General features: G+C 49.3%; 1 protein-coding gene across 2 annotated transcripts in view; it reads right to left on the bottom strand.

Annotated features, from left to right (window-relative positions):
* The window catches only part of ARK2C (arkadia (RNF111) C-terminal like ring finger ubiquitin ligase 2C), a 96,809-nt gene extending 94,357 nt beyond the window's left edge, over positions 1–2,452 (bottom strand). For both annotated transcript variants that reach the window (XM_037033763.1, XM_037033770.1), the window contains exon 1: positions 2,329–2,452. In XM_037033763.1, coding sequence (XP_036889658.1) covers positions 2,329–2,389 — 61 coding nt within the window. In that variant the 5' untranslated portion in view covers positions 2,390–2,452. The remainder of the gene's footprint in view (positions 1–2,328) is intronic.
* Positions 2,453–17,633: the final 15,181 nt, after the last annotated feature.

Raw genomic sequence — 17,633 nt, 5'->3', positions numbered from 1 at the left:
CCCAGATAAGTGGGAAATGGGGTGCTCTGGTCTCCAAGCCAAGGCAAAAGGAATCCACTTAACAGGGATTTACAGTGCAATGTACTCAGCTAAACAAGATGAAGATACAAAAATGGTTATTTCTCTATATCTATTCTGAAATGGTCTATATCCTATACTACTACAATGGAAACTAAAAAGAACAGATTTAAGCTTGCAGGCTATCTAATAGTTTTACCAGAAGATTGTGGTTTAAGACCTTGTCAGGTTAAGCATTAGTATCCTCTATCAGAAGGTCATGAATTCTTATCACATTGTGCTATATTTTACCCACAGCCTGGTCACCCTCAGCCCTTGAATTTCCTGTGAGCGTGTCTGCCCTGAAAGTAAACTTTGACTGTAGGGCAGAATTTGTTTTGTTGAATTTTTTTTTTGGGGGGGGGGCAGTATTAAAAATAAAATTTAAAGGCAGCTGAGCAATTTGAATTTCAAAACATGAACTCAACATCCTGCAATGGTATTTAGAGATCGGTGGTATTAATGAGGATGATAATGATTTAATCAGGATAATTATACTTTCAGGCTCAACATCCTTCTTAATCATTTTTGAATTTCTGCCTAGTGTAATGTTCCACACCCGTTTTCAGAGGAAATGCCAAGCAATAAGACATAATTGTGATTTGGGGGAAGGGGCTGGCATTTCAAGAGAGACTTCATACAGCCCCCATTCCTATTCCTCACACCCACCCTCCACCACCGCCTCCCCGTGCTGGGCTGGCCTGAGATAGGGGGTACTGCCGCTTAAATAGCAATGCTTTCCTCAGATGGAGACAGGAGATGGTTAAGAGGGGTGTCACAATACAGCTAAATGCGGAGGCAGAGGGTCACAGCGCACACAGCAGCGAGTTGACCATTCACTGAGCTACACAATGAAGAAAAAAAAGATTTGATAAATGCAGAATGTCATCATTCTATCATCACACACAAAAAAACTGCGGTTCAAACAGGCCTAAGAGGGTCAACCTTGCCTTTTAGGTTCTGGGGAGAGGCGTGGGGTTGGGGACAGCTGGGCTGGGCTTTCATTTTCTTGCCCAATCGGGCCCCTGGGGCGCACTGAAGAGCTGGCCCCACGACCCCACCCCCACTCTGCCCCGTGGAGCAGCCCTGGTCCGAAGGGAAGACATCATTCTGAGGGAGGGGGAGGGCCTTAGCCAGCAGGGATTTAAGCAGATGTGGAGTGGGAGAGGATAGAAGAAGCATTTCCAAGAGGAGGAATGTGAGTCCAGAGGCAGAATACAAAAAGAATAAAAAAGGAATCTAAATGCATCTCGGATTTGCTTTGGGAGGTGGGAATTTTTGATTAAAAGAAAATGGAAGAAATGGGTGGGGGGAGGGGAAATAAAGCTATTGTATCAGAAGGTGAGGGAAAGGGATCTGGGGAAGAGGACCGTGCAAACACACCCCATATATCACCATTAAAAACAAAGCCGGCGCCGGCCTGCTGCTTGATCCACGCCTGCCCCGGGCAGCGGGCCTGGTGTGGGGCAGCTCACCACCTCATCCTCACACACACCCAAGGGCCAGGCCCCCTCCAGCTGGGCCCAGGAGTGCACAGCAGTGCATGTCTGACTCTGAGGCGCGCACAGTCTTGCACACACACGCAGACACACACACACACACACACACACACTCCAAGCATTTTGAACTGGTGCGTGCAACTGTCATACAAAGACAATGGGGGAGGGGGAGGGAGATAGCACAAGGGTGACACAGGAAGGGTTAATGGGAGAAAAGGATGGGACGGAAAATCGTGCAAGTTCCCACGAGAGGGTGGGGGCTGGGGCTTGGGATGGGGCAGATCGGAGATCCCAGCTACCCAGCCATCGGTACCAATGGCCAAAAAATGAAATAGAAAAAAAGATAACACAAAACATACAAGTACCTAAAAAAAAAAAGCTACTCACAGAAATCCTAATGTTCCCACACACACAAATACACGCACACATGCACACACAGTCATGTATCTCGGTCTTCCGATCATACAGGGCTAGGAATTAAGGGAAGGGGCTGTGACTTGGGGGAACTGCGTCCGCCGCAAAGAATTAAAAATGGGGCTGGGGAGGGAGGGACCCAAATTCACCAAACCTTAACTTCACTACAAAAGCTCCCACGAGGGCGGCCGCCCTCACACTCGGGGGTCCCCCCAAAAGAGAGAGTGGAGAAACCACCACTCGCCCTGTGTCCCCGAGGGTGTGCCCTGAGCCCCCGGTCCCCCAAGGTACCCGCCCCCGCCCCATTGCCTGCGGCAATCCACACTCCAAAGCGGACCCCAAAAGGAAAAAGCGATACCTCTGTTTCGCACAGAGCCAAACACTGGAAGCACGAGATAGCCGACGTGGACCAGGACCATCCTGGCTCCTCGCGCGGCGGCGGCGGCGGCGGCGGCAGCAGCGCGCGGGCCCTTTGTGGCGCGGCTCCGGGGCGCGGGCGCAGGCGGTGGCGGGGCTGCGGGAGCCGCCGGGGCGGGAGGCGGAGCGCGGGGCGCGGGCGGCGGTGGGGCGGCGGCTGGCGGGGAGACAGATGGCCCATGGAAAGGCTCCCTTCCCGGCCCCTCTCGACATTCAAAGGCGCTGGGACCGCAGCTGCCGCCACACAAAGGCGCGTGCAGCCAATGGGAGCGGAGCGCAGCACGGCGCGGCCTCGCCGGAACCGCGGGGGACAGCGGGGACCGCGGGCGCGCGGGTAGCTGGGGGTAGGGAGGGGTGAGGGCTAAGGGAGAGCAGGCGGCCAATCGCGGTGGCCCGTGGCCCAGCGCGTAGGGGTGGGGCGGGGGTCAGCCCCAGGGGAAGCGTGGTGCCCAGCGCGGATCCCTGGCCGCCTGCAGGCCGGAGCGCGCGCGTGCACGAGGCATCCTGAACACAGAATCAGGCAGCGTGCACATGCAACCTGCACACACCGAGAGGGATGTGCACCCAGACATGTGAAAGTGCGTTGGTGCGTGCGGAGAGAAAACGCGAGCACACCAAATGCACACGGCCTGGCCCGGAGGTCCTTGCACACTGCACGCGGGTCACTTGGGGACTGTGTATGGAGGCTGGCAGGCACACGTGCTGAGCCTGATTGTGGGCTCAAGTGATCCTGGAAAACGAGCGAACAGCTGATGGCAGGGCATGGTCACACGACATGCTCACACCCAAAGCCTTGTAACGCAGGAAGTGTGCGTGCCTAGAACACATTCCCAAAGACACATGGAGGGAACACACAATGCAGATATGTACATCATGCACAGATATACTCTCCCTGCCTGTCGCACCACCACTTCGTGGCTCTGGCAGAGCAAGGAAGCTGACGATAATCATTTGTTGAATTGAAAGCTACTCATCCACTGAGGCATGTGCACACATTCTATACAGAGACAGACGCACCCAGAAAACCCAGAGTCATTCAGACAACGTTCACCCTACTCTGACACAGACACAACCAGCCATGTGCATAGACACACCCACTTCCTTAGCTGGCAGGTACAAACATGACATTGGGCTAATGAGACTCCTCGGGTTCACACGTAGAGGCACAGACATGTTGTCTTGTGTGGCTTGTGGCTGGCTGCACTTCCAGGTACACGCAAGACACAAGCTGAGTGTCACCTTGCAGCCCTGCGGTCAAGTGCACTGCTAAGACTGTTCTGTAAGACTGTTCTGTGCGCTCAGCCCACCCGCTATGAAAACTCTCAGTGTGACCCTCAGATCAGGTTTGCAGTCCAGCCCAAGGCCACATCACGGTGTGCTGGGGGGACAGGCGGCCACCCACAGGCTGAAAGACAGAGGCTATGTCCTTCGCTGAGACTTGTCTTCAAAACCCAGGGGCTGCTTTACTTAATGAATCAGTAAAAAACTAGATGGTAAAATCACAGAATGTAAAACTGGAGGGACACTGATTCCACGCATTCTGCCCCCCCTCTAGAGACAAAGAGAAGGAGGGCCATCTCTGGGTGTGCATTGTGTTTGTGTGGAATGTGATGGAATGGAGAATGTGATGCAGATCTCCTGAGACCCGAGCCTTACAGCCCAGAGGGGGCCTCTCAAATGTAAACACGGTCACCACAATGCCTGCCAGGTGTGGTGACGGCCACGGCCTGGGGTGTGGTGGCTTTGGGAGGGGGGGTGGTAGGGGAAACACTAAGAGGACACCTAGCCCAGTGGGTGGGAGGTTGGGGTCGGGGCAGTTGGGGTTGCCTCTAGAAATGTGACTTCTAAGCTGAGACTTGAAGAATGCAGAACAGGAAAAGTAAGGGGAGGCAGAGGGGAGGACAGCAAAGGGAAAAGCAGAGCCTGACTTTGCCAGGAGTTACCCTATTTTCACTAGTGAGAGCAGGGCAGGATCCCGGTGCACATCTTGCTCTCTCTCAGGAACATAAATATCCTGTTCCCCTCCCTAACACCCCCAGCTGCCCCCAGAGAACCCAGCGATGAAGGCAGCCAGGGGAGACCTCCCAACAGTCCCAAGCCTCACGCTAGATCATTTCACCCTAATTCTGCCATCAACTCTTTCATTTTTCCACTATCTGTCAAGTAAACACAATGCCACCACTAATAAAAGTCTTAAAAATGAAAAGAATGAACAAATACCTGACCAGTAGAATTTTTTCCTGTTCTATTTTAGGCTTTGCCAATATGCATATGTATCAGATTCATTGTCATATCAGCGTATTCTTTATCCCGCCTTTTAGTTTTTATCTTGCTATTTAAACTTCAAAATTTACCAAAAATTTCCCTGTCCTTCTAAATAATTACCTTTATAATTTTCATTTTAAATGTTTTTATAGTATTCCAACAAGTAAGCTGTAAAATTATTTAATTATACTCTAAGACACTTAATTTACTCCCAGTTTTCCATTACTGCAAGTTGAGCAATAAATTTCTTCATGCCTGTGGCTTGTTGCTTGTGTTCAACTATAAGCTGAGAATACACTTCTAGGTTGGTGTTCTTCAATCCACAGTATGGAAAATTTAAGGGCTCTTGGCACGTATTGCTTTGTGAAGACATTAAACCATCAGTGCTACCAGCAATATGTAGTGTGCTGGTCCTCTGCAACCTTGCTAGCTTTGGGTGGGTACTGTAGTTGTTTATTTGTTTGATCTTACTTAAAGAGCCGTTCACTGAGGCTTAGGACTGCCCAGCCTGACCTTGACTGCAGAGTGCTGAAGGTACACACTCTGAAATCAGATTGCCCGGTTCTGCCACTTACTAGTGTGGACAACCTATTTAACCTAAGTCTTGGTTTTAATATTCATAAAATAGGCATGATTATAGGAACCTTCCTCATAGAATATGAAGACCAAGTAAGTTGATACTTGAGTACATAGAATAATGCCTGACTGTTCAGCTCTTAGTTCTTTCCCCTTTACTTGTCCATCTCTCCTTGTCCACTTCCTCTTACCCTACTATTACTATTTATGATTGCCTAGTTATTGCATTTAGTGTAAATTACACCATAACATGGAACATCTATCAGACAGAAGCAATAATCATCAAGGAACAGACCAGCACTGTAAACCCAGGGGAATCCACTTTTTAACTATATCCTTCATAGTCACGCATCAGAGAAACACAACAGCAGGTGCCCACATTCACCAATATACCAATATTCACACACAGGTGTGTGCCTCTTGCTAAGAAGGAATTATTGTAGATCAGCGGGCAGAACCCCCCTGTTCACCGGGGATGAGAATCCCTGAGATGAGTCTACCAAGAGATGATCTGCATGGGAAGTAAATGTGCCTGATCTCTCAAAGGAGAAGGGCCAGGAGCCTGTTCCTCAATGGGTTTTATTGGGTTCAGTTTGCACAGAAATACAGGGAAAGTTCATCAATCACTGTCAGGCAGTAAGGATCAAACAATAGATAACATACAATGAACTATGAGGGCTTATTCTGAGTCAGGGTCAGTTAGCTAAAGGGCTATAAAACTTTGAGAAACAAACTCATTCTATGCTTGGATCCTTATCATTTAAATTGAGGGTATTAGCAAAGCAGGTTTCACAGGATTTTATGCATTCTTTCTTAGGCCTGATAGCCCTGGAGAACCTGCCCACCCTTTCCAGCACAGGACCACACCCACCTCTGTCATTGTTTCAGGCTTAAGTCAGTCAGGGGAAGTAAAACAGCCAAGAGAGTAAGAGACTTCAGACAGAATGAGGACTCAGGCTATGTCAAAGCCAAGGGGTGAGGGTATATCACCCCCTTTTTCTACAGCCCCCCAAGTCCCTCCTTGAGGGCCCTTTTGTGACTGAGCCTGTCTTAGGTTGTCGCTCCCTTGAGGAATCTTACCCATCATTGGCTAACCAGTCATCCACACTGGGCCAAGTAGGGTGAAGTAAAAGAGGGCAGAAGCAGTGCCCCTGCCAGGGAGATAAGTTTCTCTCCTTGGTGGCTTATGGTCTCAAGGTTTCTTTACTCAGCCTTTACCATGGGGGGTATGGGGGGGTGGTTATAGCTTCTGTAACCTGGCAGGGCAGTTCCCAACAGATTAGGGAGAGAAGTTTCATTTTTAATGAAATTTGGGGTAGGCACCTACCATCCCTCAGCTTCAATGCACTGATCTATCTAACGGGGATAATACTAATCCTTGTCACACTTTCCTTAAAGGTTCGATGTGTGGACCAAATGAGAATATAGCTATGGAATCTGTAAATAATACAGAGAATTCTAGAAGCATCCATGCAGTGGTGTCTCAAACAATGAAACTTGATTATTGTCTTGCCCATCCCTTGTTCAACAGTGGAGGGGACTGAGGCTCAAAAATAGGATTATTAACAAGGTCACAACTATTCCTGGCTGAGTTAGAACTAGAATCCATACTTCCCAGCACACAGCCCACTATTGCTCCTACTTTCCCTGTTCTTCCTTTGTGCTGAGATAACTATTTTTCAACCCCCCTTCCATCAGTTAACGTCCACAGTAAAGCCAATTTTTGAGAATAGAGAGATTTGTAAGAATACTCCATTGGGGGGGGGGTGTTCTTTGTATGTTCTTCCCACCCGCTGCCAACAACAACACCTACAGCATGTTTGCAGACTTAACATGTAAGACTCAGCAAGAAATATTAAAAAATGAAAGGTGAAGGTCAACCTATAATCTCTGCTCCAAAATAGAGAAACATGACCCTGTAAGGTTGAAATAGCACTGTCACCTTCAGCCGTGACCCACACTTGGAGACCTCACTCTCTTTTGTGTCCACTCTGACACCTGCGGAAAGGGTTCTATGGAGCAGCGGTCCCCATCCTTTTCAGCACCAGGGACTGATTTGTGGATAAGAATGTTCTTCCACAGACGATGGTGGTGGGGGAGGTAGGAGGCAGAGCTCAAGCTGTAATGCAACCGAAGCTTCGATCACTGCTCACTTCCTACTGTGCAGCCAGTTCCTAACAGGCCACCAACCCTCGGGGGTTGGAGACCCCTGCTGTAGAGCATCATGTTTCTTTGTTTCAAGAACTACTTTGGAGTCATACATCAGCTCTGGGGTAACACCAACATTGCCCTTTAATCAATAAATGCAAATAAATACCACACCAGTCACACAGATATGAAAAAATTCTCCAAGACTGAGGACAGAATCCTTACTCTACTCCAGGCTGTGTTAGCCTCGGGTAGATACAACTTTCAAAATCTGTGCAAAACTGCTGGGCTTCAACCAGCACACCCCCATGACTGGTGTCCCAACAGCCCTGTGCTAACCGCGGTGGGGGTTCTAGGTGCAGCCTGTCGTGAGAGAGGCACACCCCCGGCATTGGCAGTCACAGGGGAGCTGGAGCACAATCATGGGGATGGAGAAAATGGAAACAAAGAGGAATTTGAGGGACCGCCCACTACCCAAAACAGTGGGGAGTCAGGTAGAAATTAAAGTGGCATGATAGGAGAGGCCTGAAAGAGTGGGTCCATTTCCAACAGGCTGAGAACACAGGGAGACATTGAGTCAAGGAGGCAGAATATGAGCAAAGGCTCAGAAGTAAATGGAGGAGGAGGAGCTGGAAAGGAGGAAGGGAAGAGGGAAAAAGAGAGAAATATGGAGGGATGAATGGGGGAAAGGAGGAGAGGAAAGAAAGAGAAGAGGGAAGGGGAGGGAAAGGGGAGAAGCAGCACCAGCAGCTTGGGCTGAGAAGGGCTATCGGAGGGAGTTCAGAGTCCTGTGCTGAACTGGAAACCTGTGGCGTGGACTGGACAGGAGCAGTGAGAACTGGAGCATTTGCTTTAGCGTTCCAGGCACACTCACCGGGCAGAGCCCCGTAAGCCAGTAACTGTCTCAGCGCCCAAACAGGTACAGTGCAACAGATAATGAAGATGAAACTGGCCCGTGACCCCTTCTCCACTGTAATAGAAAATATGTCTGAGCACCTGACTTCCCAGGTTAGATGCTGCAGATCCCAGACCCCCGGCAGAGACGCGGGGTCCTGTGACTGTGCTGGGAAGGGCAGGAACACATGAAGGGGGAGGGGATGGCTTTCTTAGAAAACAGCTGGTTTGGAGGATGCTAGGAAATCATTGAAAAACAAACACGGATGTATCCTACCTTTCCTTAGACAAGCTCCATTTCAGGAGAATGAAATATGTGGTGAGGGGAAGTTTGTCATTATAGGAGTATTGACTAGCAAATGAATAAAAAATAATGTGATGAAAATATTATCTTAAACCCTGGCTGGTGTAGCTCAGTGGATTGAGTGCAGGCCCTCGAACCACACGATTGCGGTTCGATTCCCAGTCAGGGCACATGCCTGGCTTGCAGGCCAGTTCCCAGCAGGGGACCCACAAGATGCAACCATACATTGACATTTCTCTCCCTCTCTCCTTCCCTTCCCCTCTAAAGATAAATAAACAAAATCTTTTAAAAAATATCATCTTAATGAATGTATAATTCTAGGTAATGACTGCCAACAGTTATTAACATCACTGAAAGAGATAGTGGACATGCCTTTTCCTGACAGAAGGACAGACCAGCACCAACAAAGTAGTCTTTCTGGGAAATGGAATCTGAGCCTAATCTAACCGCTAGATTTAATTCCCAACTGAGAAAAAGAACAGGAAACAGAGAAATATATTAAAAGATACTATTGGAGTGCAATTGGCTAAATCCAGAGCATGGAAACTCTGTGGGACAAATATTTTCTTAAAAAAAATTATAAGAGGCCCTGGCTGGTGTAGCTCAGTGAATTGAGCGCAGGCCTTCAAACCACACGATTGCGGTTCGATTCCCAGTCAGGGCACATGCCTGGGTTGCAGCCAGTTCCCAGTGGGGGACACACAAGAGGCAACCATACACTGATATTTCTCTCCCTCTCTCCTTCCCTTTCCCTCTAAAGACAAATAAATAAAATCTTTAAAAAAATTATAAGAGGAACAAAGGAGATGGTGGGGGAACTTAGAGAGACATAGGGGATATGCCAACCAAATGCAACATTCAGACTTTTGAGAAATGTGATCAGAACAAATACACTTTAAAAATAATTGAGGAAATGTGACCACTGACTAGGTATTAGTGATATTAAGGAAATGTTGGTTTTCATAGACGGGATAATAGTATTGCGGTCATGTTCACAAAATATTTGCAGATGTTTCACAGATGATATGAAATGATGTCTGCAAGGTTCTTACCTCTCTCCGGAGGAGGGACATAGATGAAACCAGATTGGCATTGAGCTGGCAATTGTTGATATTAGATGAAGGGTACATGAGGGTACATTATATATTCTCTCCACTTTTGTTTATGTGATGGTCCATTTTACATGCCAACTGGATTGGGCTAAGGGATGCCCAGAGAGCTGATAAGACATTATTTCTGGATGTGTCTCTGAGGATGCTTCTGGAAGACATCAGTAAATTACTTGGTAGACCAAGTAGAGAAGATCTCCTGCCCCATGTGGGTGGGTGTCATTCAATCCACTGAGGCCCTGAGTGGGACGAAACGGCAGAGGGAGGGCAAATTTGCTTGAGCTGCCCTAGGACATCTTGCTCCTGTCCTGGACCTTTGGCTTCCCTGGTCCCAGGGCCTTCGGGTTTGGACTGGAGCCGTCCCCTTTCCTGCGTCTCCCCCTTGCAGATGGCAGACTGCGGGACCTCTCAGTTTCCAAAATCATGTGAACCGATCCCTTATAATGAATCTCCTTCCACATACCTACATACATGCCCTGTGGGTTCTGTTTCTCTGGAGAACCCTGACGAATACAGATCATATTCAAAGTTTTTCAAAAAGAAGTAAAAACTGAAACACAACCAGACCGCTGGCAAACAGCCTTGCCCTCTGTGGGGACACAGAAAGATGTCTCCTCTGGTTGGGTAAGTTAGAAAAGGGGGCTTCTTCCTCCTATTCCCCTCAGCCTGGGGCTGGGAGCTGGGCTGCGTGCCGGTTCCCACACACCCCTCGGATTGTCTCTACTCCGCTGCATGGAGGGCTCAGACCGCAGCCTGCTCCAGCTCACCAGCCACGGCCACAGCTGCTGTGGGCAGTTACCTACCTCACAGCTTTCTGCTGGAGAAAAGTAAACTCCCATTTAGTTTGAGCCACTCTGGGAAGAGTGAACTAGTTAGGTGGATAGGTTAGTTCTTGCTGCAGAGATATTACACAATAAATAGTTACAAAATCACACAACAATAGGTATTTATCATTACAGACCTGCACAGGCCAGCTGCACCCCACGCACAGAGGCAGCTGCGGGGGTTCTGCCTATCAGGCCATTGTGGGGGTTGCTGGGTGGGTCTGCTCCACATGTCTCTCACCCTCTGTCAACTGGCCTGGACATGCTCTTCTTCAGCAGGCCTGTGGGAACTTGCTAAGGCGTGCCCATGGTGATGGCTGTTTACGCAGAACCAGGAGAAGCCAAGGCATGGGGCGAGTTAAGAAGACAGTGAGTGGTTTCGTTGGATGGGAATAGTCTGTGTGTGTGTACACATCCACGTGAGTGCACACATGCTCGTGGTGAAGAACTAGGAGTGTAGTTGGTAGGCAGAGGGGAGCACTGGAGGTTCTTGAGCACAGGAGTGAGCCAGTCAGAAAGAGTCGTCTATGCACAAAATGAGCAGGGTGGGGGTAGGTTCTAGGGGTGGGAAATCGGGGGGTACATCATGGGGCGGAGTTGAAGGTCAGACGAGGAATGGCATATCAATCTTGACTGCAGGGGTGTGAGGGAGGGACAGAGGACATGCCTCACACTTTTAACCAGGGGGAAGAATATTCTGTGGGTGCTGCCCACCTTACGAGGATGTAATACCCCCAAGGTGGTTCCCACACCCAACTGTTCTTAAATCCAAAGTGAGTCTATATATTCATCTGAAAAGTTACACTTCACTCCTCTTCCTTTGTGATGATCTAACTCTAATTCTTACTAACTTTTACACATTGTCTCTGAATTTGCTCTTACTAGATGTGGGGTAGCCATACACGTATACATCCATAAATCAACTCAAATGTAAGCATCACCATAGCAAACATGGGTTGGACTGAAGAAAACTACAATGGTGCCCCAGAGTGCAAAGCAGCCCCCACTTTCTGTTGTGCCCTTCTTTTTGATTACACAACCTCCAACTTTTGATTGGGCATAAGGCCACCTGGAATAAAGACTACATTTCCCAGATTCCCTTGAGATGGGTGGAGCTGTATGACAAAGATCTAACCAATGAGATGTAAGCAAAAGTCATGTATGACTCCCCCAAATAATCTTTAAGGCAAGGAGTACACCTTTCTTCTCCTCTTTATTTTTTCCTACTAACTAGAAGATGGATGTAAGGGCTGGAGCTAGAGTAACCATATAGGACCATAAGCCAAAAGGACACAGTAAACCTCATGCAGATGGTGGAGAAGCAACTCTGAAAGCATGTTGGACATTGGATGACTTCGTAAAGGCACCCTACAGTCCTCAGACAACCTCTCCATGACTTCTTTAAAGTAGAAAATAGTTCAATTTGCATCTCATTGAAAGCATTGTTATTTTGCAACTTTTTCCACATGCAGCCAGGTGTGAAACCGCCACATGACCACTGATTCCTGCCTCTATGCGTACTAGACAGAGGTACCGTATTTGGATATAATGAAAGGCTTCGTTCAGGTTTACAGAAATGTGTTGGCTGTGAGTTCCTAGCAGGGGCTCTACTTCCATGCGTATCAAGAGGCAACGAGAAAGGAGAAGCAGGGGAAAGGGGCCTCAATGCAGTCAACAAATGTTAAGGGCAGATCGAACAAATTGGGTGTAACAAACGAATGACATAGCCTGTCCTTGCAGGCAATGGGGGCATTATGACTTTATTTTAGCTCCTTAGTTTCCTCATTCTACTTCCTTGGTTGGTGGGAGTGGATGAAGGGTGGAAATCCATGTAGGGGCAAAGGGCAATCCCTAGATTCACCCTCCTTAGGGGCTGGTTCTCATACCTCAGTGTGCATAGAATCACATGGAGAATTTGCCTAAAAGGTATATCCCCAGGTCCCAGTCCCTGAGATTCTGATTGAGGGGCAGGGAGGGCCAGGGCAGGGCCAAGGAACCTGCAGTTTAGCAAGTCCAGCCTCTACCCGGGTGAATTTCATGCAGGGCCCCCCCGGAAACACCCAGCTGTAAGATCTAGACTATCAGCCCGCGGGCGGCCCGCACTAGGATTTGCTCTCCACCGTGTGCCAGCCCCCAGCACCCAGCATGCCGTCAGCACTGGTGGCTGCTCGATGCCTGTCTGTTGGCAATGGGGAGCCACGGTGCCTTCTTGAGCAAGAGAATGACTCTAAAAATGCTCCCACGTCTGCTGACTCTGTTGCAGAACTGGGGAGTTTCTTTAAAAAAGAGAGAGAGAGAAAAGGAAGATTCTCAGGACAGATTTTGACCCTCAGCCTACTTTCTGACTGTGCAGCCGGTGTCTCGTTGGCCTGCATTGAACTCTGCGTTAGCAGGCAATTCATCCTTTTGGAGACAGGCCCTGAGAAGACCCTGAGGAAAGAGACTGGGTGCGGAGGTGAAGCAGAGTTTAGGGCCTGAGGCCTCACATGTGCGGAGTCTGCCGTTGCATCCACTGGCCTTCTTGCACGGTGCTCCTCATCCCTCCCTGGGTGACAAGCATGGTGACTGTCCTTGTCCTCATTTCACGGGTGAAGAAACTGAGGTGCCAAGAGGTTAGGTCACTTTATCCAAGTCAAGGGCAAAGATTCACACCCAGGTGTGCCGCATAGCCCTGGTCTCTCCACCAAGGGACACTGCTCATTGTTGGTGTCACGTCACTCTGTCCCAACCCCTAGAAGCCAGGCTGGCCCCACACTTTGTTGGAGGTGTTGGCCTCACTTTACAGTGTAACTTGAAGGCCCTAGGATTCCTACCCCCTTACATTTCTCCCCACATCAGGCACTGTGTCTTAAAATGCCTCCAGCCCCACTTCTTTGGATTCAATGGTTTAGCCAGTAACACATTTTGTTCACTGGCTTAAAATGGCCTTGGGACAAAGCATTAAGTGTTCAAGTAAATTTATGCACGAGCCTCCCTCTGATCTGTGAACCCTCCAGAAGCTGAGTCTTCCCACAGCTCCAGAAGCAAAGCGCATGCTCAACCCTCCTTAGCATATTTACCAAGTCAGGTCTCCTGGCCTCCAGGGCCTTTTGTCTCCCTTTCCCCTCCCCCGAGTCTCCCATCCCTGCTTCTCTGGGTGGTCCTCAAGCCTTGGGTCAGACAACAAAGAGGGAGTTTCAGGTGTGGGCCCAGCAAAGGGGTGGATCTGAGTGGCCCTATGGTCCTTAAGATAGGGAAGAGGGAGGAAAGGGCTTAGGGCAGAAGCCTGGCCTCTGCCCACTGAGGGGCCTGAAGGGAGATGAGAAGAATTCAGGGTCAGCCAGGCCTCCTGGGCACATCCCACTGCTAGGCAGATGTGGTCCAGGCTTCACTGTGCAACGTGCTCAGGTTGTATCATTAGGGCTGGATTGATGGTTGATTACCGGTAATAACTGCTCCAAAGCAAAGCCAGATGGGGAGTGTTCAGTCTGAATGAAGAAGGAAATGAGCTGCCATCCACAGGGAGAATGGCTTCACGGGGGGCCTTGGATCCAACACTCTCAGATCCAGAAGACACGGTTCCCAAAATCCAGTCCATCCCCGACTTGGGGAGAAAATCTTCATTGTAGTGTCACCGACAAGTGGTTGCTCAGTCTTTGTAAAAATACTGAAGGTGACAAAGGGTTACTACCCTCATGTGACTGTCTTTCTGTGTCCCATCTACCTGTCTGCACTGAGGGGGGTCATCCTAATGCTCTCCAAGGCCCCTGACTGTCCTAACACTCTCTGACCCTCAGATGCCTAAACCTGATTGGACATCTGACCCAGAAGACTTGCCCTTAAATGAGGGAACAGAGGTAACGGCTGAAGGGAGATCCGAAGTGTCTGGCTGGGGGGCCGCAACATGTTGCTCCTTGGGGCTTGCAAACAAGGCTATGAGAGTGAGTCCTAGGTTCTTACACAGCCCAATGAGAGCACACGAGACCTGAAGTCATATCCTAGTGGGCCACAGCCTGGTGGCCCCAGGACATTCAGATCAGCGGAAGTGGGGGTGTCATGTGTGTGACTGTTTAGCCAACAGAGCCTTGGCGGTGTTTGGTTTTTGTGTCAAACTCCTCACTCCACCGCACAATCCTACACTCCTTACAGTCCCTACGCAGACTCCCACATCTCATTTCATTACCTGCCTGGCCCTGAAGGTGCTGCAATTTGCCATTCCTGGTTCATCCCTCTTCCAGGATGTCCTCCTACATTGACACCTCCTTGCCTCCCTGCCCCCAGGCCCTCCCTCACCCCACCTCAGCATGAGGCTAAACCAGCCCTGGGTCCTTATTTTGCATGTGTTCCTAAGTCCATTTGTTGGCCTTGCTTCTTCCACATGCCCGCCTGTCTGTCTGTATCATTTTGGTTTCCTTATGTTGTCTAATGGAAGGTGCGAATATTCTCAATCTGGGAAAAATCGGAGCCTTACTTTTTTGCTTTGTTTTGTTTTATCATAGTCAAATATACATACCATCCAGTTTACCACTTTGACCATGTTTAGTGTACATTTATATTAAGTACTTTCACATTAACATTTAGTGCATTCACAATGTTATTTGGCCATTACCACTCTTTCCTGAACTTTTCCAACATCTCAAACGTAAACTCTGCACCCATTAAGCACCATTCCTCCTCCCCACCCCCCTGGCCACCTCTAATCTACTGTCTATCTCTATGCATTTGCCCCTGTCTCCAGGGGCCTCATATGAGTGGAATCACACATCATTTAACCTTTTGTGACTTGCTTATTTCACTTATCATATTGTCCTCAAGATTTATCCACATTGTAGCTTGTGTCAGAATTCCGCCCCCCTTTTTAATGGCTGAGTATTATTCCCCTGTGTGGACAGACAACATTTTGTTTATCCAGCCACCTGTGGATGGGCACTTGGGTTGCTTCCACCTCTTGGCTACTGTGAATGAGGCTGCAAGGAACACGGGTACACAAATACCTGTCTGAGTCCCTGTTCTCAGTTCTTTGGGGCATACACCTGGGAGAGGAATTGCTGGGTCAAATGGTGATTTTTCCATTTAATTTGCTGCTGACCCATCAACCTGCTTTCCTGAGCCTTCCTCTGAAGTCCACGAAATATCTCCTCCCATGTGAAGTTTAGTCTCCAGCTCTCTCCCCATCTCCTACATCAAAATAACTGGCCCCTGTCCTGTGCTCTGCGGCACCTGTGCATGCGACAATGCAGCCCTTGTCACAATGGCCTCTAGCCAGTGTTTGCAGGTGTCTAGGCTGATGAGTATCGAGGCAGGGTCAGGGGGTTCTCTAGCCTCACGTTCCCTCTGTGTGTGTGCTCTTGGCTTGGGGCAAACCAATGTTGAAATGAATCCATGTTTATCTGACTGGTGGGGGGTCGGTTGCTCATTGACTCACTGACTGGCTTCCTGGTTGACTGACTGAACCCAGCACTCTCCCTACTGTCTCTGCCACATTATATCCTTTATTCTTGGCTGGACTAGGGGCACTCATTACCTGTATCCCTGCGAAGTGATTAAGTGTGGGCTCAGGATCCAACACTTACTAGCTGTGCTGCCATGAATAAGTTTTGGAAGTTCTCTGAGCCTCGGTTTCTTCATCTGTATAATGGGGATGATACCACAACCTACCACAAGTGGCTGGCATGCAAATTGAATGTACAATACTTAGCACAACATCGGCCATAGCATTGCCCCATCTATGGCCTGATGTTCTCAGTGGTCATCAGGAGAATCCTGCTTAGTTTCTTTCTGCTTGGTGCCTCCTGCATCTTTCTGGTGTGGTTTTGGCACAGGGGGAACAGGACTGCTGTGACTGGAGTGGACCATTCATGACCCACCCTGGGGCTGGCCCAATACTAGCCATACTAATCAATACTCTGCTAGGCAGGAAAAGAGGCTATTGGGTGGGCACTGACCGTGTCCTTGAATTACACTGTCCCTCAGGGAGAGACACAGGCTGCGGACTCCAACAGACAGGAGGACGTTGTCATCAGGAAGAAACTGACCTGACAGACAAGAGTCAGCCCAGTTCTGAAAAGAAGGACCCTGGGCCCCAAAATGATCAGGCTTCGAAAGGCAAACATTTGAACAAAGAACAGACAGACAATGTCTGTGGCTTTCTAGTGAGTGGACTACCCCCACTACCACCACAGCACTGAGACAAGTGGACACTGAGGCGACTGGACTGCCCACTCAGGCTGCTGGGCTGGGATGTCCTTGGCCATACCTGGCTGGACTCCAGCCCCTCTCGCCAAAGCAGCACCCACAGGTCCATCCCACTCCCTGGGAAGGAGCTGCAGGTCTCTGAGGTTCTGAGAGGCCTGGTAGGGGCTGGGGGGCAGGGGCATGTGGGATGGTTGGGGCTCTATCCTTAGGGACAGATCTTAGGTGGGGCTCTATCCTGGCCCCACCTGCCAGCTGCAGCAGTTTGAGAAGCAGCCCAGCAGGGGCCTGGCCTAACTGCCAGTCCACAGAGAGATAAGTCAATGGGACCCAGGCCTTTAACAGGATCTGATCACTCGATATTGTGGAATAATCAGAGCATAGTGGGAGACCAGGCAAAATGACAGATTGAACACACACAGCTGAGTTTGTTCCCTTCCACAATTCACTAAAACTAATTTTTAAAAATTTTTAAAGACACACACCTACAAGGACAGAGAAGACAGGAGAGGACATTGTGGCAACAAATTTGAGGGGCTCTGCAAAGTTGGTGGACAAGAGGCAACGGGAAATGCACAGACCGGGGGCACTGAATCCTAATCTATGGGAGAAAAACACAGAAAGGATTTGATTCCAAGGCAGCATTCTTGAAAGGCTCAACAGCCAACTGCTTGGGTGCCCTTGGGACCAGAGCAAGGGGCTGCTGAAACGCAGGAGATGTGAGGAGCGCTCCACAGCGCTGGACATCCGGCCCTGTCTCCCTCGGGGCAGGGAATCTAGAGGTTTATTCTCTGTGGGAGATAAAGCAGAGAATCTCTGGGCAGGGAGTTAGTTAGTGTTCCGACCCAACTTCTCCCCAACCCAGCCTCCACAGCACCAGACATGTGCGCTCCAAACAGGAGACCAGAAAAGAACTCTCTGGGCGTTGGACCATCCAAAAGAGAAGACTCAAATA

Source organism: Sturnira hondurensis, unplaced genomic scaffold (assembly GCF_014824575.4).
Source record: "Sturnira hondurensis isolate 20B ecotype Veracruz unplaced genomic scaffold, ASM1482457v3 Scaffold0001872, whole genome shotgun sequence".
Lineage (NCBI taxonomy): Eukaryota > Metazoa > Chordata > Mammalia > Chiroptera > Phyllostomidae > Sturnira > Sturnira hondurensis.
Note: the sequence above shows the minus strand (reverse complement) of the source record. Positions and strands in the feature narration are given on the sequence as shown.